This window comes from Drosophila melanogaster, chromosome 2R, assembly GCF_000001215.4.
Source record: "Drosophila melanogaster chromosome 2R".
Lineage (NCBI taxonomy): Eukaryota > Metazoa > Arthropoda > Insecta > Diptera > Drosophilidae > Drosophila > Drosophila melanogaster.
Window position 1 is genome coordinate 13,106,134 of NT_033778.4, and position 20,616 is coordinate 13,126,749.

Here is a 20,616-nt window from a genome sequence, read left to right on the forward strand (position 1 = left end):
CAGATTGGATTAGTGTCAGTTGCCAGTGCAATCAGGAAAACGAAGCAACAGTTGCAGGCTTCCCAAACTGGGCATCCACAGGGTATCGAAAGGCGCGGGGTGATTCAACCAGTGCGCATGTGCCCACACTGAATGCCGAGTGCACCTTCGGCCTTTTCTGGCTTTTGGCCCATGTTGATGTTATGTAAACAAACGACAGTTGGACACACGGCTCCTGGCGAGACTGCGGTGCGGCTTGTCCGAGTGTTCGGATACTCGTTTAATCGAAGGTGGGCTTGGCTTCCGGACCTTTGACAACATCCGAGCCGGTACCGGTACAGGTTTTCCGTGTCGAACCTTAAAGCCAAACGGCAATGGGTAAAGGGACGGTATCCCGTATCATCAGATGCCATGTCGTTTACTCACTGTAATGAAACACCTTTGATATGAAATCCCCGAGAAATGCCAGTGGCTCGTAGTCGGAGATTGTTCCCACATTACTTGTCAGCAGTTTGAGTTGATTGCTAAGGGGTTTGCCCAGCACATTTTGCCCGTGCCACGGATGAATATTTATTCCTCTGCCGAAGGAAACGAGGGACCTGGGCAAATATTTGCTCTCCATAATGAAATAGTTGTCCATTCAGACAAAGTGCTTGTCACGAATGTATCTTCTTAAATCCTCAAAGTCTTCAAGATAATAGAGAATATTTTAAGCTCGTTGGATTTAGTCCATTATTTAAAGGGGTTTTTCATATGTATGTGTGATGGTAGATCTTATACACTCCATATATCTGAAATGTCGTTTGTACACTATATATTCTTAAATGCCGTTTGATTAATATTTAAAAGGGGTCTTAAGATTTTTGTAAATGTATCTTTTAGTGGTTTTAGACTAAACAAACACCTTAGAGTAAAATGGCATTCGAAGTCCTAAGCTTAAGTGTAGTACCAGCACCATTTCGTTTCAAAGTAAATGTCTTAAATTTAAGTTTGATACTATAAAGAAATTCCTCATCGACGATAGAAGTGCTTAGGGTAAAACGACACTTGAAGTCTTCAACTTCAGAATAAGCACTCATACGCAGTGTGGCACAACCACCTTTGCACACAAATCACACATCATGCCACAACCGCAGGATTGCGTGACCAACCTCATGCATATGTATGTGTTACCCAGTGGATGTGTGTGTGTGGGAGGTGGGGAAAACGATGGGCTGAAAAGTTGCTCTGCTTTCGCATGTGTTTACATAAAATCAAAAAGTTGACACTAATTGAAATATGCCGGGGATTAAAAGCCACTCAATAAATGCCAGCCAACGAACCCTCAAACAAGACACCCTCCCCACTAGAGGAAGCACCACCCCCTCCCCCTCCTGATGGCGAACCTTTGTGGGGCTCAAGTTTCGCGACCACAAGACATAAGCCATAAAAGAATATTATGCAAATTTGATGTTCCGCTCGAACACTTTCCAGTGGGGACCCTTCGCCCATCGCAGGGTCCACTTTCTTCGCTTAGTGGCTCGTTGATTGAATGGCCACTAAGTGCTTTCCCCCCAAAAGCAACAGCAACAACAACAAGAGCAGCAAAGGACGACCGATAATCTGACTACTTGAATTATGTCGTGACCCAAAAGTGTGCTGTGATTTTCGTGCTGGCAAAGAGAAATCCTAAATGAACTTACAGCTATGGTCGTTACATTAGTTCAAACGCAATTCAATGCAATTAAAAGCTAATTGTTTTAGCATAAAAATGCATTCTTATGGTATTATTTCATAAGTTTAAAGTTAATATTTTATAAGTTACACATTAATATTCTTATAGAATTGAAGGCACTTACGAGTGTTCTAAGATTTCGGTTCAAAAAAGGTCATGACTGACTACTAGACTGACTACTTTTTTATCACAAAACAGAAAAAATGTATTCGAATAGCCATAAATCAATGATTGAGCTCCGATAGTCCGATGCACCCGCAGTTCAAATATATTCACACATCACATTATTTAGTCTGAGTCCATTGAATGTGTACACTATATACAGACTATCTCAATGGTCAGATGCCCAAATGCGAATAACTGACTGCTTATCCCACATCAGCTGCAGGCCGAAATGTTCCATTAGCTTTAATGTGCCAGCCCAATTCCCAGAGTTTATTAAATTCGCGTGAAATATTTCGCAGCGCACGTTATAATGGACCTGTAATGCAAACTGGTAATGGAATTGGTCCCGACCAGGCCCAAAAACACCTGCCCACTGGCCAGACAAATTTTCAGCAATATATTTTGATGGCTGATTAAAAATAACGAGCGACATTTGCTTTTGTTGTCCCTGTAAATGGAAAATGATTGCAAATGCTTTGTCGAGTGGAATGAGAAGGAATGGTTATTTTTGTTCTCAGGGGCTAATTTGTACAGACAATTAATTTTTGTTACCGATTTGTTCATTGGGGAGCAGCTTGTTTAATAAAAAAAATGTTGGTTGCCCAAACAGATTTTTATCGAATGAAAAATGTATGGTTCATGTTTTGCGGCGCACTATTAAAAATAACAATGGGGGATTTTTGTGGGCTGTATCGAAGATTCAATTGACCTCAAATCAATAAATCGTCCCTTTTGCGTAAATTAAATGTTTATGAGGTTTTTTGTGAAGTTTTTCAAAATAAATTGTGTAGCTTAGTTAAGGCTTGGTTAAAAATAACGTTGTGTAAGTGGAAAGCACTTCCTCACTTCGAATAAAACATCAATCCAGCCTTAGTTCGTTAACCCTTGCCAGTCATTTGAGATGCCTTCTAGCAAAGCCAAGAGCAAATAAAGTAGAGTGCTGAGGTGGAATAAAGTATGGCCCGGAATTGAGGCAAGCTCACGATTCAATTAGAAGTGAAAGCCACTTTGTAATTGAAACAAGGAGGCCAGAGGGCAGCCCATCGATGTCCTTTTAATTGCAGGAGAATGAGTGAGCCATGTCGAGGGCCGGCAATCTCGACTGGGCAGAGTAAATATTGTTCCAGTCTGAAATTGTCCAAGGCAAAGCGGTGGAAGGTGTTCCGCCAAGGATTTTCCTAATGATGAATTGCCACGGGATGCGGAGTAACAGGGAGTTACAGATTATTATTCATTACTGCTCAGACTTCTTGTCTCAGTCATTCCTTCGTCTCCGGCCTGTTTCTTGCAAGTAATTGAAAAGTTTTCCCACTCCAACTCATCCATTTAGGGCTCATCTTCTGCTCATCGCATCTCATCAGCTCCGTTCGGTTCCGGAGACAATGGCAACTGCTCAATTTGTCACTTGCCGGAGGAGCTGGAGTTCCAGGTCCTGAAGGCGTCCCAGACTGACGGATGATGATGCCAGTGACTAAACAGAAGCCTCCTTCATTTCCTTCAGTGCTGCTCCGCTCGCTGATTATGATTGAGTTGATGCAGTTAATATGTTATCGACTAAGGATGTGCTCCTAGTTACAACTCCCTGTTTGGCTGCTGCTCCATTTGAATCCGTTACAGTGATTTCACATATGAAACCCACATTCGCTTCTCTTATTTGTCCTCTGAATAATTAATGCACCCGCTGAGTGACTTCTAAAAGCCCAATAACTCATGAGAAAAGTATACACTTGTTTTTGGGAAGATGCGGCTCCTTTTGAAGTATTTAAAGGTGATGATGATGGGGTTGATTTCCAAGCCCCACAAGCCGACCCCTAATCAAGTGAGTCACTTGCCTCTTGCCTCTTTTGGCCGCAGATAAGTTTAATTAAAAAGACCGCGAAATTCTTTGGTTAAGCTCGGGAATTACTTTCATCGGCTAGAAAACTAACTGCTGTTGGTGAAACTTTAAAATTCCAAAAATGTTCCAACGCAAAAAGAGAAATCGGAAAATGAAGGCAACTAACTTTTCTGATTTCGATTTTTATTGCGTCCAGAAAATGGGGAAAAGCGAGAAGAGCTGTGAGCAAAAAGCAAAAGCCAAGTGGGAAAGAGTTTACCATGGAGATAGAAGCAGTTTTGGTTGCTTCTTGGCAACAATTTCATTTCGAAAGCACTCCACTGTCCCGGTTCCATTGCCATGCTCACGATGCCCCACCCATCTCCCACCGGCCACCGCCCCTTGCACTTTGACCCACCTTCCTCCTCTAGTGCAGTTGGCATTCCATTCGGGTTACCTGCACACGCAACCAGCAAGGATAACCGGCTAGGATGAGGGGGTGAGTGGGGGGACAGCTGAATAAACACGTAGACCAAACAACAATGAGCAGGGGGAAAACCACCTGAACCACTTGAACCACAAACATTTCCAAAGCCGAAACTTGTTCCCTTTTCCAGTTCATAATTTATGCCAAACAAACCCATAAATACTGCCTCAAATTTATTAAAGCGCCGGCACTTTCCAACCACCAACTCATATGCGATGTAAGTCAGTTACTTTATGGAAAGTTAAGATGGATCTCCCACGGAACCCCTAAGCTGTTAATCTTTTTGCAACTTTCTAATTACTTTTGCAGGGGAAAACTTTTATTTTGATTTTACAAATTGTTTGCACATCACATATACACCCTCATATCTAAGTCCTCCAATTGAGAAATCCCCATAAACGCATCTTCTTTTGTCAACTTTATTTCTTTCTGCAGTCTGATTTGCACTAAATCAAATCACTTTTTAACCAACAGGAACTGTGGATAAACGAGGAAGAAATCGGAGGAGGAAGGCCTCTGGAGCAAGGAACATGGAGTGACCAGCATCAGAAAAGTGGACAAAGTGACAGGCGATAGCCACAAAACAACACAGCCGAAAGAGGAAAGCAGGGCCAGTTGACAGGAGCTCAGCCAATAAAAGCCAACCAAACTCAGTCTGGGCCAAATTCGGACACACTGATGCAAAAAGGCGGCGGAGAAAGCCACCAGCAACAGCAACCGCAGCAAAACAAAACTGAAAACGGAAAAGTTGCTCTGAAACAGACTGCAGGAGGAGTGGAAGGAGGGGAATGAGGGGAGCAGCCAGCGGAAGCCGAGGCTGAAAAGTTCCCAAATTTGGCAGACAGACCCCTTTCTGGCCATCTCGTTCCCACTTTCAGCCGGAACAGTTAGCAGCAGCTGGAATTTGATTTTAACGCTTATTCGAGAGCTTGGGATCTGTTCTGGTTCTGAGTCTCTGTTTGTGGCACCAGCCACTGACAACCATCACGAAGGCAGGAGCAACTGGCAGGCGAATTAAACTCGGCACCAGGAAACTTCACCCCGGAAAGCCCGCACCAACTCCCCCTGAAAGCTACGCATCAATGGCAACACATTGAGATTGGCTGTCAAAGGGGAGCATCCGGACGACGTGGAGCTGTGGAAATGTTCGCCACTTGCGGCGATACATGCTCTGACAATTTATTGACTCCTCGCGGCACCCACTAAACAAACAAATCCCGCTCCATCATGGAACTCCTTCCTCTGAAGTCGCCCCTCCCGATCCTGCTCCTATGCCTAACCATTTCCACTTCGGTCAGCGGCTATCTGAACATTTTCATCAGCCACCACGAGGTGATGAAACTGATGGGTAAGTCCAGTCTCAGTTCCGCTTCCTAATCCATTAATGAAACCCCGAAACCACCCACTCCACCAATTGGACTCCCCGACCCAGGATCTATGATTAATAGTTGAAGGCCGAAGTGCGACAGGACAAATTCATTGATCCCTGAACACGAAAACACAAACAGTCCCCGAAGTTGGCGACCATGTCACAGTCATTAATAGTTCCGAAATTATAGTTGACCATTAAAGAATGGTTGTTGCCGGAGGGATGGGGGGAGGTGGAATTATATGGGCATACTTAGTGGGCGAAACCAAAACAAATCGCACACAAATCGATTTCCGCTGGGCCTAAACCACCCACCTTCACCTTGCTGACAGCTGCAAGTAGCTTGCTCCCCCCGTTCTCCGTTTCCCTCGAACATTTCCTTTGCCTCCCCACATTTCCATGTTTTCCGTGCTCGCCGTTCCCTGTTTGTTTTCTTGTTTTTCCGTTTGTTGCTCCACGCGAATTCTCGTTATTGATGGCGCCGGCTCCAGATCGAGCCAAGGCCAAGTTCCCCCGCCCAGTTCAGCCCACTCCTCCAGATAGGAGTTACACGGATTTCATAGACGCGCGAAGGAGGAATGGCCTCGTGCTTGTCGTTTCGCTTGCGATTTTCCTGCTCCTCAGGTTGATTAATGGATCCCAGGAACGGGAATGGAGGTGGAGGTGGGAGTGAAGTGGAAACTCCGATGGGAAGGCATGGAAACTGGCCTAGTTCGCGGTCGCTACTCCATCATTCGATGTTTCGCTGGTCACAGCATTTTCCGGCACTTAGCTGTAATTGGAGCATAAATGCTTCCATCTCATTATGCAGGTTCCACTCCACTCCGCTTCCTAGTTGCCAAATCAGGACTCTTCAATTAGTTGATGGCGTAAAAGTAATCCACAGTCAATTGGATGGAGATATGGATACTAGATTGATGGATGAATGAGCTGCGCTGCATCCAATTATTGCCACCATCTCCTGACATCCTTCAATTCCGCCTTCAGGCCATTCAAATGCAACCGGTTCAATGGGGCAAGTGGGCTCTTTCCTGGCAATTGCACTTTATAAACAACTTGTCCCGCCATTTCAACTATTTATCCCCATGCAAATCGGATTTCATTAGCGACATTTCCAGAGACGCTTTCACTTTGTTTGGTGCTCCTCGCCATTTCCTTTGCCTGGCCATTCTTTTCAAGCATCCTCCCTTCTTCCTCTTGGAATTCCCGCCTCCATTTCTATAAGCTCGTTATGTTTCTAACGACCAGTTAACACCCCTGGAATATTTCCCATCCAGTCCATTCCATTCAGGCAGGCATCCCGCCTGCCACCCTCGGAGTTGTTTCGATTTGAAAATTAACAAGCAGCATGAAATCAAACAAAATGACCCCCATCCTCCTCCATTTTCTCCCACCTCACACTCCAGATGAAAAATTCCTGTGCATGATTTTCCCTTAGACTTCCACCTCATTTCCCTTTCATCCTTCGTTGCTTTTCGGTCTCCATGGGAGTTTCTTCATGTGGAAGGCTCGTCACGGATGCACGAACTAGTCCCCATTCCATGCAAGCCAACTTTTTCTGGACCCTCTTGCTGCATTTCCCACATGGAAATGAGGGTTTTTCTTCCGACCATTTGTTGTGCACTTTTCGGCTTCTCTGGCGACTTTCTTGTACAAGAGTAAACAAAGTTCATTGCTTTCTACCCATTTCGTATCAATTGTCACAGCCAAAACCCTGAACTTCCCCTCCCGTGACACCCAATCCCTTCTATGAAGTGTCGAAAGCATTAAAATTAAATATTTTCTGCGCTTTTGTTGGAGATTTTCCGCCTCTGAGTTCAATTTGGATGTGTTGTCCCAGCAACGAACCATTTTCCCCGTTGCCACCGACACAGCCACTCCCCCTTCCACCTTCCGCCCTTCCGCTGAAGACTTTCCTGTTCAAGGGTGCGTAAAAATGCAATTTCAACAAGTTTCGCTTTGATGTGCACACTTTTTCCTTTACCACCCGATCCCCTCGGACCAGCTTCCAAGTGCCCCACCCTAAGGGTGGACCACAACCTTCGGCGGGTAAGGTCTGATACTTCCCTGCGAATGAAAAGTTAATGCAAAAGAAAATTATTTTTAATGAATAGAAAACAGTCCGAAATCCGCACATTAATTTACCCCCCGTTACATGTTTCTTTTCAAGGGTGGCTTGGCATCTGGAATCCGTCTTTATTGCTCCAAAATCAGGGGGATTCGGGGAGAAGCAATCAGAAACTGTGCCAATTGAACGGGCAATCCTCATCTCTGATTCATGGGACAATTAGCAGGAACAGCTTTAATCAGCGACGAGGGGTTCCTGAACTCCCCTGAGATCGGAAGAGGTGGTTGCAGGTTGGAGGTTGGGGGCTGGAGTGCACTCTCCCAACTAATGACACTAATTACCCCGGTAATCTCTTATGCAAATAATGTCTCCTTGGCAATGTGAGACTGCAGAACTAACGTGGAACTGGGATTCACCTTAGCCAACCAGTTTCTGCCACTATTTGGCCTTCACTCCACTTTGTCCCCATCTCTGGAGCCCCATTTCCCCATCCATGAGAATATGAGTTGCGGTTGCAGCGTCACGTGTGCGCGGCGGAGTCATTCAGAGACAATCGCAATGGCAGGAATTATAATTATGGCCAGGGAGGCAAGACACATGGAGTGGTATTACCCAGGGTCTGGAAGAAGAGGTCTTAAAGAAGGGAATATCCAGTAGAGAGCCAAGAAGAAAGGAGCCTTCATGAAAGCGGCGAAACTTTCGCAGGCAAAGTTGGCGGCACCGTGATATGAAAGACGAGCAAAGTTTGACACTATAGGGGAAGGGGTCTGATGGAAAGATATCCACCAGGAGCAGGATGAACTTGTGCAAGAGGGTGAGAACTGCCAATTGATGCTGCTTAAAGTGCAATTCAGGATTGCGCTCCCCAGTGAAGCCAATCGAGGTGACAGGCATTACACGGGTTAAGCGAATGGAGTGGCAGAGCAGCTGCGACATCCCAGAAATCAGAACTGAATTAATTGAGACAGTCATTTATTCAAATGCCTCCTGCCTAAAACTTCATGAGATAGAAAGGACAGAAAGGATAGATAGAAAGGCACAGGATGAGTGGGGGACATTGTCCTTTTCCGTGTTTGTGCATATTTGATGGGAAGCACTTTGGGGTTATGTTTGTGTTTTTTCACCAGCTCAAAGAAGTTTCGTGGGGTAGTAGGTAGGACCAAGTGGTGCACTTGGCCCACTCAGAGAGCCAGGTTAAAAACGCGACGGGGAGCAAAGCAATTTGGGTCTCAAAAACAAGCCAGAAATGGTAAAATGGTAAAAGAAAAGTGGAAAGCGCATAGAAAGCTGAGCTGGTGGGGAGAATCAGTCTGAAGATGTAGATGAAGCTGAGAGCAGGATGAAAGCTAACGAAAAATGCTTTTTCTTGTTCTGTAATTGGATTTAAAATTGTTTTAAGCAGCTAGCGAGCGCTTTGTTCTATCCTAAATGCAGGCGGTTTCGTCCTGCGCCAATCATCCCCTCGCTCAGTCCGCCGGAAGCGGAATTGCTACATTCAACATCCGGCGGATCGGAGCACCAGGCAGCAGCAGCTCGAACTTGAAGCTGGTAAACACCCGGCATTCCACTCCTTCCCACTCTGGTGAATAGCGAACTTAGCCTGATCCCGTGGAGTAAATAATACGCCCCTCCCCCCAAAAGGGGGGCGTCGAATAGAAATAGGAAGAGCAACAATAAAAGCGAATGAAGAAATTTAATTTCACGTCGTTTTAACTCAAGCAGCTCGTCTTTCAATGCCAGCGGGTGGGCAATTCGAATGGAGAGTGGAAAAGATCAGGACACGCCAGGACTCCTGAGCCCGCCAATGCTACTCCGTCCTATGATGAAGCAGTCGCAGTTGACACCTTTTAATATCGCCAACCCGAACAGCTTCCCCCAGGACGCCTGTCGCTCCTCATTTCGTCCTGAAGAAGAACTCGAGAAACTCCTTACTTCCTCGCCTGCTGGTGACGGATCCGATTTCGATTATTATTGTGTCTTGGGCTTTGTTTACCCACCAGCATTGTCACCTAGTGTTGCCCCCCTTTTTAACCATCCCTTTCCACTGAGAAAATCAATTTCCGCTTAATGGTATAGAGAAACGCTCGAGGGAAGTGTAAACAGCAAATGCACAAAGTTTGCACAGCAGGAGGAATCTGTAAAGGACTGAATTCAGTGTAAACTTTCGCTTTGCATCCGCTTTTACTTTTATATCCTGCTCCCTCTCCATGACCAACTCACACCTGATGTTTTCCTTAACCTCCACAGTATGGCTATCACTAACCTCAAATTCCCTAACAATTTAGCCTTCAGTAGGTATTGACCCAAACAAGGTGAGCATTTCCGAAGGCGAAAAATTCCTGGTCCACCTACAGTGCACCTGTAGCTTTCCATCAATATGTACATGGACTGCCCTTAAAGGGGTTTTTAACCCATGGCAAGAAGGTGTTTCAACATCACTCACTTAACTTATCCGCCGAGCATCAATCATCTGAAACCAATCTCATTAACAAGCATCTCAGTTGAGTCCAATGACTCACTTCTTATCTCCCTTGATATTCCCAAGATTTGTGATTTGGAAAGGTATATGAAAGCATTGCGGTTCATAACAAATACTTGCGGGAACTAAAAACCAACTAAGCCCGCCAGTCCTTAGACCAATCCACAGGTTTCAGGACATAACCAATCCCAACCTTGCACGTTGAACAGACCGCAGAGGCGACTTACTCGAAGCCAGAGTCGATCTGCCCCTCGAGGATTTCCTACTACGCCTCCTCGCAACTGACCCAGGTGAGTGCCGTGGATCCACTATCTAACCCACTATCGACCATCCCAGGGGCTTGATTGGATTTGAAATGGGGATTTCGACTGGGGTCCACTGCGAAATCAAAGCCTTTGATATATTACGACACGTGGCAGGCGCAAATGGAAATGGAGATACCCTTGAAGCTGATTTCGCTTCCCTGTTGCCAGGACTACCCTCTAATTTGTGCCAAGGACCACTCGATTGCTCCCCAGGCGGAGGACCCGCTCCCAACCCCCTTTAGCTACCTTTCCTCGACGATAAAAATTAAATTCTAATTTATATTTACGAGCTGATAAAGCTCCCGTAGTGCGTTAAACTCGAAACAAGAGCCATTCATAAATATGCGGCTTTTCCCACCCCGCTCTCCTCGAGGATGTCTGGATGTCTGGGTCTGATTTCGAAGGGGGGAACTTTCGTGTGGCACTCACGTACTTCATGTGGCAGGTGGAAAGTGGAAGTGGAAGCTGGGCAAAGGTGAAGGCGACACACAAACCCAGTGCCTCGAAAGGCGGAGCATGTGAGTCACTCGAGGAAGGAGGTGGAATGTCCGCCTAGATAAGCGAATAGTGCTCCATTCAGGGAGACGCAGACAGTCTGGCCCTGTTTATCTCGGTTTTTGCTTCCAATCCAGTGAATTTTAGGCAATGAATATCCCTTGGGCGAAAATTAGAAAACTTAATACAAACTAACCACTGAATGAACCAAACCATTAGGGTTCCATCCAAAGCACTGGGATTATATTCCATCAACTTGGGAGTTGAAGTCTTTCGCTCCCTCTTTAAAAGCACTTCTCCCTCTAGGGAGAACATTAGCATTTCTTTCGAACCAAGTTAACTTCTTGGTGTCTAGGAAATCTCAGCCAAATTGGAATAAATTATTTAGCAGCCTCTTTCAATTGTGGTCCTTGTAAACATTCCGGGAACCCACTCTGCTTTTTTCTAGTCGTACTCCATAGCCTGCCATCATGATGTCTGTCCCATTTTCGTCACCAAGTTCTAACGCAATTTCCATCGACCCATAATTAAATATTCAATTTCCTTGGAAACTGGATGGGATTTTTATGTGTTCAGCTTAATTCGTCTCCTTTGGCGTGATCCGCCGTTTGTTTGCCAAGCGATTCCTGTTTTTTAGACTTCCATTCCATGCTCATTATGGGAACAGCCTCCAATCGCAGATGGAATGGGTGGCAAGAGCTGTTCCTCCATCTACTTACACGGCTATCGAGCCACACACAATGCCAAGAGTCATATCCATTTGGATTCGCCTCTATCTAGTGGAAGGATGCACGCATCGAAGCAGACGGCTGGGAATTAAATGAATTCTCCGTCCCTCTCTCGCCATGCTCCATCCCACTCGCACTCTCTCCAGAGATACACATATATCCCTTTCCACCAAAATTTAAGTGGATGCGGCGTGGAGATGGAAGTGGGGATGCGGTTGGGGGGGTGAGAGTGCTTGCCATAATTATTGTTGTTCCGTTATGTTCAGCTCGCTATCCAAAGGATCCTTTGCACCCCAGCTCCCTCCTTTCCTTTTGGCCAGGCTTTTGGCCATGTGTGAGCGTTAAGCGAAGTATGGCACATTTGGGGGCACAAACAAGAGGCGAACGCACTCATTTAGTCAAACAATTATATCCAATTGCACACAGATACTCTACGCACCCACACACACACACACGCATTCGAGGTCTGGCTCTGTTCATTTGTGTGGAAATATCTCATTTGGGTGTGGAGCCATCCCCCCTTCCCGCCCCCCTTTGGTTTCTATTAAATCAGTCTATAAACGTCGGCCAAATTGCTTTAATGTGCAGCGAAAGTTTAGCAAAAAGCAGTTACAATGGGGTTGCAAAGGGGGTGCTAGGGGTGGAAGTGAGGAAAGTAGTGGCACATAACAATAAAAACAGCAGCGAACTGAAACCAGACTACAGCTGTTGAAACATGACTTTGTGCTTGTTTAGAAACACTTGCAAAATATTATTGCAGCACCAACAACAAAAGGCAAATTCCAAAGGGGCTGCTAAAAGTAAGAACAACAGGGCGGATGCGCAATGTTCCGTAGATCCAGAAGGCATTGAAACTGAATCCAAACAGAGGCATTAGTATATTGAATCAACTGGAAGAAGAAAGAGAAAGGGAACTGGAGCAAAGAGTGGAATCAGAGCGAAAGGAACCCAGAATGTAATGGGTTAAGAGAAGCCGGGAACATCGTGCCACGCATTTGAATGGCATCATTAGGGAGAAAGTTGTCGAAGTACTTGTACTCGCACCACGGAGGAAATTACGAGGCGAGGAGCCAAGAAAAGTTGGAAATTAATTTCCACGGAACTGCGAGCATGTCCTCCTGTTTTATGGAGATTACTGGATCGACAAATGGCTGACTAACCTGAGCAGCAGCAGGAACAGGTGCTAATTAAAAATGTTGTTGTCGCCCCATTAACGAAATTTGTAAATCAACCTACTCAGCAGGGGGTGAAGTCGAGCTCCACGGGGGGATGTTCAGCGAAAAGGGCAGCAGGCTATCTAGGCCTAGAGAATTCTAGCCCCCCAGTGAAAGTTGGCGACACGTACACCTTTAATGGATTTACTCCGCTGTTCTCTTTGATTAAAACGCATTATTTACATGTGCCACAGAACTTGGGGGTGGTAAAACAAATTGGCGTTTTCAGAGGACAGTTAATGAGTGTTCTAGTGCAATGGTGATTCCAACAAAGGCCATGGTTATAGGTTGACAAATTACCGCACGGCCAGTCGCACATTTTTTTTTTTACAATTTCAGTTCCAACCAACTCCGCCGGATGCTGTTGTCTGGCATTACACTATTGATTGCTTCCTGTCAGACGCAGCGGAGGTCAGCGGAAGTTGGTCCTGATGCAGGGGGTATCCGTGACCCGTGCGTAGGCCACACAATCGGACATCGGCCATAGTTCTTGCCTCCGGCGGGATGCCGCGGTTTTCGCACCCAACCGCTTGAATGGATCGCGCTGTGGGCAGGACTTTATAGATGCGATGGCTGATTTCATTTGCGGTCAAGCGGTTGTGGGCCAACAACTGCTGGACCTAATCGCTCTGCCCGTTGAATAGTGGAAAGGGGCGGTGGTGGTGGGGTCAAGTTATATGAGTGGCCGGCTGGGCCTGCACTTAATGCCCACTGTCAACTGTAATGGCGCAATCGGGGGCAGATGATTAGCAAACAGTAATAGAAGACAAGGGTTTCCCATAAAAGTGGCGGCAATAACTGGGTCAAAGTGTTCGACTGAACTGGAGAATTCAGATCCGTAGAGTGTTTGACAGGCTCTCCATCGAAACGTCAATTAGAGCGCAGGGCGGAAACAAGCAGTGCAATTAAACTGCGCAGTGCAATGCTAATAAATTGATTCATTTCGATAATAATTGACACTTAAATGGTAGTGCTTACTTAATTTTCAAAGTTGTCCTTAGATTTTGAATAAAAGAAAGCATATGCAACGCGTTTTAATGGTTATATACTATTTAAATATCTCAAGTACATATTCCACACACTTTTGTTTCAACTTTAAATTTTCATTTTAATCTTAAAACAGCTTTCCTTTTCAAAATAAATCTCTGAGAAGAATGTGGAGTCACGCTGCGACCTTGATTAAAGACCTCGTGAGTAGGGAGTCCCGTTGGTGTCCTGCCGCACAACGAAAGTTACTAGCGACGAAATTGAAATACAAACGCATGCTGTGCCACGCCCCCGAGCTCCCTAAAGGGGGAGGGGGGGGCGTTAGGTGGGAAAAGGACGCCGAGCAGCGACACCTGACTAATTTATGTTCATTAAGCAGGCGTTAAGTCGCCTTGAGAGCAGCTGGCAACAACGCGGGGTCCTCATTTGCATACGCTCGAGGGGACGGGTCCAAAAAGGGGTAATAGGGGTGGCTGTGTGATGGCTGGGGGATGGCCCACAGCTTTACACACACAGCTGATTACGCTTTACGTGCCGTAATGCCGAGGTGACAAACCAAAATGTGTAGTTCCGTGTAATTTCGGAAAGGTTGCCAGGACACCAGAACAAGAGCAGGGATGGCAGGGCCAGCCAGGAGATGGGAAAGAAACCCAAGATTAATATGCAAATTCATGTAAAGCATTAAACGTGAGCGGAGCAACATTTTGGGTGTGTGCATCCGAGTGAACCGCTGTGCACAGGGAAAGTATTCCCAACTAAAGGAATTTATCAGAATATATTAACTTAAATTTAAATATATCTATGAAACGTAGTTTTGCGAAAGCAATTTCAGTTGTTACCATTTAAACGCATCTTAAATATTTAAAATATCCATCTTAAAAGGCACCAGTTTTCGCTGAGTGTGGCTGTGTGCTAGCAAATTACCGTTAAGCTGGCAAAAGAAAAGACACGAGAAAATCAATTTCCCAACACGAAATCTCCTCAGCTCCTTCTAATTTGCGCTTAGTGCGTTTCCGTGTCCTGCAGCTGGCGAGAATGGCTGGAATTAAAGCCAGAACTTTGGGTGGGGCGAAAAGGACTGCAGCCAGCCAGCCAGCGGGAAACCTCGAGGCACTCGAGACCAACTCAAAACCAAAGCCAAAATCCCATCAAAATCTATCAAAATCGTTTACGCAAATCGCAAGAGCAGAGCAAGCTCTTAATGGAGAAAGCCCAGAGTCCTTCGACTTTCAACTATCTCTTTATCTCCATTTCAGCTCGCTCCGCTTCCATCAACATCGCTCGCATCCCGAAAGCTGAAAATCCAATAAGGGATGAGCTTCTGCCAGCAGACTGGTGAAAGTTTATTAAAAAAAAACGAAAACACTTCGCACCCAAAGTGGCGCCAACTGACAGCTTAGGTCACCACCCACACCCGTCAGCCCAGTCACCCAAACACCCACCATCCAAACACAACAATGCCCCCAGGATGTCAGGCAGTCAGTCAATTGTAGTTTTCGTGGCTGTTACTCAAAGTTTTAATTACACAGTCACTGCAAGGGAGCCGATCCCCCAGGCGGCGGGTGGCCCTTAGGTGGTGGGGCCTTGGAACAGCCGTCTACAAGGCCACTGACATTCGGGTGCTGTCAATGGAACATCAGACCGGTCTTGTCGGTGCCTGCTGCTCCATGTTGCTCCCCGCCAGATGTTGCCCGGTTTGCACTTGTTTCTGGCCAGTTGGCAATGTTCTGCATGTGCATCATCCTAATTTGAAGGAGATGGGAAGGGCATATCACCCACGAACTTTACTAGGAAACTGAACATGGACTTTGATATTGTATTAGTATAAAGTTATACGCAGCCAGCTCTTTAATCACAAAAAATATGATAATAAATCAATATAAGGGTTATTTGTACATGTTTAAGTATTTGAGATACATTTTTTAATCAAAAATTAAAAACGAAAACAATTGTTTCCTTTGAACTTCAATGTGAGGATTATAAAAGATTAAACAGAATGATTATTACATAGCTATTCATTTAACACCTTTTTTGAAGTAATGATTAATCAAAAACATTAAAAAATATAATTTGTATAAACCCTCATACATAAATACTATGAGCTAAATGTTATATATATGTTATAAATAATTTGTTTTTTAATGACATGCCATCATACAAATACATTTTTCCTAATTTATTAGTTTGTAAAAAGTGTACATTTATTAGGTTTTTATGAGCAAGCTCTAAGTTGGACTTTGAATATCTTTCTTTAGCAAACTTTACGTAAACTTAATTTATTTTCCTCAACTCATTATTGCAGTTTCCCGAGCACTGGCCAAAACCCCCTTCTGCCGCCTGGCCAAAAACTTTGCGCCATGAAAAGTCATTTGCCAGCCATTGGCGAGACGTGCGACTCTCGTGGCTGCCAAATTCTTGGGGACTTCCGCCAGGGAGAAGCACCAGGAGGAGCAGCAAGAGGATCCCTGGCGGGGGAATGTGTCGCGGTTTGTCAGCTTGGCGCGTCGCCCCAATGATGGAGTGCGGCATTGTTGCATTTTAATTGAAATTTCTTTGTGGACTTGGCGCGACAAAGCAGCAACAACAACAACCGCTAACGAGTGCACAGAATGATGGCAAATAAAAGCAAACAAGCGAACAACAAACAACCAGAAACATGGCGAAACACTGTGCCAATGCCAAAGTGGCAATACATAATAATGAATGAATAAAGCGGGCAAAGCAATAACATCAGCGGGAATTTCTGTGACATATACCCTGAGAATCCTGTGGGGTATGCTTACTATTTCGATGCTTTTGCAACATTTTCCTAAGATTAAATACATTTTAGATTATGTGTTTTATTGAATATCATGCAATTTTCCATGGGAAGTTATGTCTTTTTGTTTTTGTTTTTTTGTCAATTCCAAAACACTTAACTTATTTAAAATTAAATAATAATCATAGCCAAAGCAGACCGCTTCAAACACCTAGTTAGATTAGAAGCCAAATTATTTTGGTACACCTGTCCGATTTTATTAAGTATCGCTGCTGAAGTACTGATTATAACAATTGCCAGTGACAACTCAAGAGATTATTCAATCAGGCATTTTCAATGTTATTTTACCTATCTAGTGACTAATATCAAGACTGATTGTCGTTGGCGGTTCTTATCACTGGCTAATTCGCATATAAAGGGGTTCCTCGTTCGCTGACAAACCCTCAATAACACTTTAACCAGCATGACGAACCAAGTGATAGTATTTCTACTGTGCGGTTTTGTGATCATCAGTGCCGGGAATCCAAATAGTGACGATGTGTTACCGCAGTTTCGGAATGTCAGGCAACTTAGGTCCTTGGGCATCGAATTTACCGAATACTTTCGAAATATTTCCACGCAAGATTTAGGCGGCTTGGAGTCCCAGTTTTCGAGTGAAGATGATCTGCTGTGCCTCAACGATATGAAGGCGCTGATGACAGGACTTGGAAGTGCTGAGTACTGGGCGTTGAAAAGTATGTGAAGTTTGTATAAAAAAAAGAGAGTTGGATTTGTCTATAGTTTTTAAAAAATTCCAGTGATCGATGCCTGGGGGTCCATTCCATCGGGACTACTCGCCGGTAATTCGTATGACCTGGGCAACTTTGACGAGTGTCTGAACATCAGAAAGGAGATCGGCCAGGAGAGAACTATTCAAGGAAAGTACTGCTTCCTCTCGGTATCCCCTGCCAAAATCCTGGGGATCGAAACAAGCATAGGTAGCTTCAGAACTGCCACTTGCTTTCCTGCATCCTGCTCGGCGATCAACATGAATGCGTTTGTGGATCAATTGATGATGAAGTTACTCAATGTCAGTGTTCCAAGTTCAGCCATGAGAATCAGTGAAGGCAGCTGTCAGACCAGTGATAGTGAGCCCTGGGATGCCCTCACCATTTTTATGATGTAAGTCCTTCGAAGCTTCATTCCACTTTGGGCTAACTCTTTTGTTTCCAGAGTTATTTTATCCTTAATGAGTTTCATAGTGGCATTATCTACTCTGTGGGACTACTTTCTAGTCAAAGATCAGGGTAAGTTAACCGATAATAAGAGTCCTTATGGATATTTTATACTTTTAATCGACCTTCAGATCAGCTTCCGGCCATTGTGAAGATCTGTTCAGCCCGGTCCAATTCTCGAGCCCTATTTCGCGTTGTAGAAAGCCATTCGAATCCGAATGTAATCGACTGCCTTCATGGAATTCGCTGCATGTCCCTGATTTGGGTGATTACATGCCATCAGTACTCAGTCACTCTTATTTCGCCACACATCAATTTGTTCCGTGCCGCAACGGTAAGTGATATTCTACTTATTTGAAAATCAATTAAAAAGACTTAATCGCTTTGCAGTGGGTGGAAAAACCATTTGCCAGTTTTATTCTGCATGGCTTCATATCCGTGGACTCGTTTCTAGTGATTGGCGGCTTGTTAGTGGCACTGATTCCATTGCGATTAATGGATAAGTAAGTCAAAAATGAGTGACAAAATTAGGCCTATACTGAGTGCAATTATCCGCAGGACCAAAGGCAAACTTAATGTGCCAATGATGTATTTACATCGCTTAATACGCATCGCTCCACTTCTGGCAATGGCCATAGTGGTCCACATGAAGCTGATGCCCTTGATATCAAGTGGGCCACTCTTTGTAGGTGGTTATATAGGTAATTCGGCTTGCAAGGCTGGTTGGTATTGGACTTTGCTCTTCGTGAATAACTACACAGATGCCAAGGTGAGTGCAGAGTATACTGCATACTGCATCCGAAGAAAATAACATATGTTAAAATTCCAAATCTAGTGCCTAGCTCAATCCTGGTATCTGTCGCTGGACATGCAGCTGTACATCATCTCGCCGATCCTGTTGATCTCCCTCTACAAATGGGGCAAGAAAGCAGCTGCTGGTATCTTCATTCTCATAATTTTACTTTCCGCCTGTCTATTTGCCACCATGATGGTGAACGGATATTCAATGATGATCACGTAGGTCATACTGTTTGGTATTAAGATCAAGTTCGTGCATAACCCCTTTCCTATCCAGGGCTGCCTCTCCAGAAGCCATGCGAGATGGGTACTATGCAACCCATACACATGCTACACCCTGGCTTATAGGATTCCTCTTCGGATACTTCCTGCATCTGAACAGAGGGAAGAAGTTCCAGCTTAGCTGGGTGTCCGTGTGGTCAGGATGGATCCTCTGCCTGGCCATGATCTTTACATCGATCTTTGCCCTGTATCCGCCGTCCAAGTGGTCTGATCCTGACGCGTCCACCTTGGCGGAGTCTTTTTACTACACTTTAACCAGAGTGGGCTGGGCTTTGGCCCTTTGCTGGGTGATCTTTGCCTGCGTTCAGGGATACGGAGGACTGGCCAATAGTTTCCTCGCCTCTCCGCTATGGCAACCACTCTCCAGGCTTTCGTATTCTGTTTTTATATGGCACATGTTCTTCATGGAGATGAACGCACGGAGTACCAGGACTAGCACATACTTCTCGGATTACGGAATGGTAGGATTATTAAATAATAATGCTTTTGCTGTATCTCAAATATCAAATTTTCAGATGCTTAACTTCTGGTCGACCCTAGGGTTCACCTTGCTGTTTTCCTATGCAATGCATCTGCTCATTGAGGCACCAATTGGCGGACTTGACATTTTCCTAAGGCCAAAGGGAAAGATCTCTCCTACCGAAAAACAGACATCTCATATTGATGATAAGGAGCCTAGGGACCCAGAAAATCTGCTGGAACCTACAACTTCAACTGTAGATTAGTTCAATAATAACTAAGGTAGTTCATGTAAAAAAATGTATTATTAAAGAAAATATTTTTAATCGTAACTGCTCACAGATAACACATTTCATTTGAATGCACCCAAGAAAGCTTCAAATCACAAGTGCCTTTTAAATTCGGAGTAATCTTCAACTTAATGAATCCATTTTTAATCAAGTATATTATCACTTTGTGGTCGTCACTTGAAACGTGTACATACTCGACTTGTTTAATCGCATTGAGTGGCCGACAGGAAATTATTAGACTTTCTGTTATTCTTTTTTTATTAAATATGGATTGACTAAAATATTTGACTGCCATGGATTTCTTACATTTAATTTCATATAAGAAAGTCAAACTATTTCTGAAAGGGTATTTCAGATTCGTGTTGGCTTTCTCGAACAGTCACATCAACTTTTTGGGGTCGAGGTTCGAAATCCGTCGCATTTTTGCGGCTCAACGCAAATATAATAATAAATTTTGCATATTGCCGTTGCTATTATTTTTCATAAATGAAACTGTTGTCAATGGCTGGGATGGCTGGGCCGCATTCATCGCCTACCGATGTCCTTTAATGGTTATTTTTGTTGTTGTCTATGCCTTTGTTGGTCCTGTTTTTATGCGCATCCTGTTGCCTTTTTGTCACCGTTTATTGTTTTTTGTTTTGCCTGACCAAGGTTATGGGGGGGCTTGGGGCCTCGCGATGCGGTCACTTTATTGTTTGCCGGATACGTTCCGCCACATTTCGAAAAGTGCCCCCGGAACACCAAAGGATGCCGACGAGGGAGCGGGTGAGTGGCGCGATGGAAACCACGTAATTTGCCGTCTGATGAAGATTTACGACATGAAAGCCGCAAAAATAAACGCCAAATACACGAAGGCCACATAAAGCTATCCACCCCCCTTACTTCGCCACCCACTGAGAGCCATGATGGATGGCCAGCTGGCTGAACCTGAACCCTATCCAACTTCCTTCCATGCCATTCTCCCCTCGGTCATTTATGTAAATTTGCTAAGAAAATTAAGCCCGAAATG

The 20,616-nt window shown here is 44.7% G+C and overlaps 1 protein-coding gene across 4 annotated transcripts; it reads left to right on the top strand.

The window, feature by feature from the left end:
* The first annotated feature begins 4,635 nt into the window (after positions 1–4,635).
* Positions 4,636–19,881, top strand: CG13325 (uncharacterized protein). 4 transcript variants are annotated; one of them, NM_001299444.1, is made up of 11 exons: positions 4,636–5,509; positions 16,109–16,579; positions 16,921–17,298; positions 17,362–17,725; positions 17,777–17,850; positions 17,910–18,112; positions 18,169–18,281; positions 18,337–18,547; positions 18,614–18,795; positions 18,854–19,319; positions 19,374–19,647. In NM_001299444.1, exons 3-11 carry the CDS (start codon positions 17,028–17,030, stop codon positions 19,581–19,583), a joined length of 2,094 nt encoding a protein of 697 aa, NP_001286373.1. In that variant the 5' UTR covers positions 4,636–5,509; positions 16,109–16,579; positions 16,921–17,027; the 3' UTR covers positions 19,584–19,647. The 4 variants fall into 4 exon arrangements, with proteins under 4 accessions (NP_001286373.1, NP_610836.1, NP_001286375.1 ...); NM_136992.2 differs by lacking the exon at positions 4,636–5,509 and adding an exon at positions 10,172–10,367; NM_001299446.1 differs by lacking the exons at positions 4,636–5,509; positions 16,109–16,579 and having other exon boundaries at positions 17,005–17,298; positions 19,374–19,881.
* The last annotated feature ends 735 nt before the right edge of the window (positions 19,882–20,616 follow it).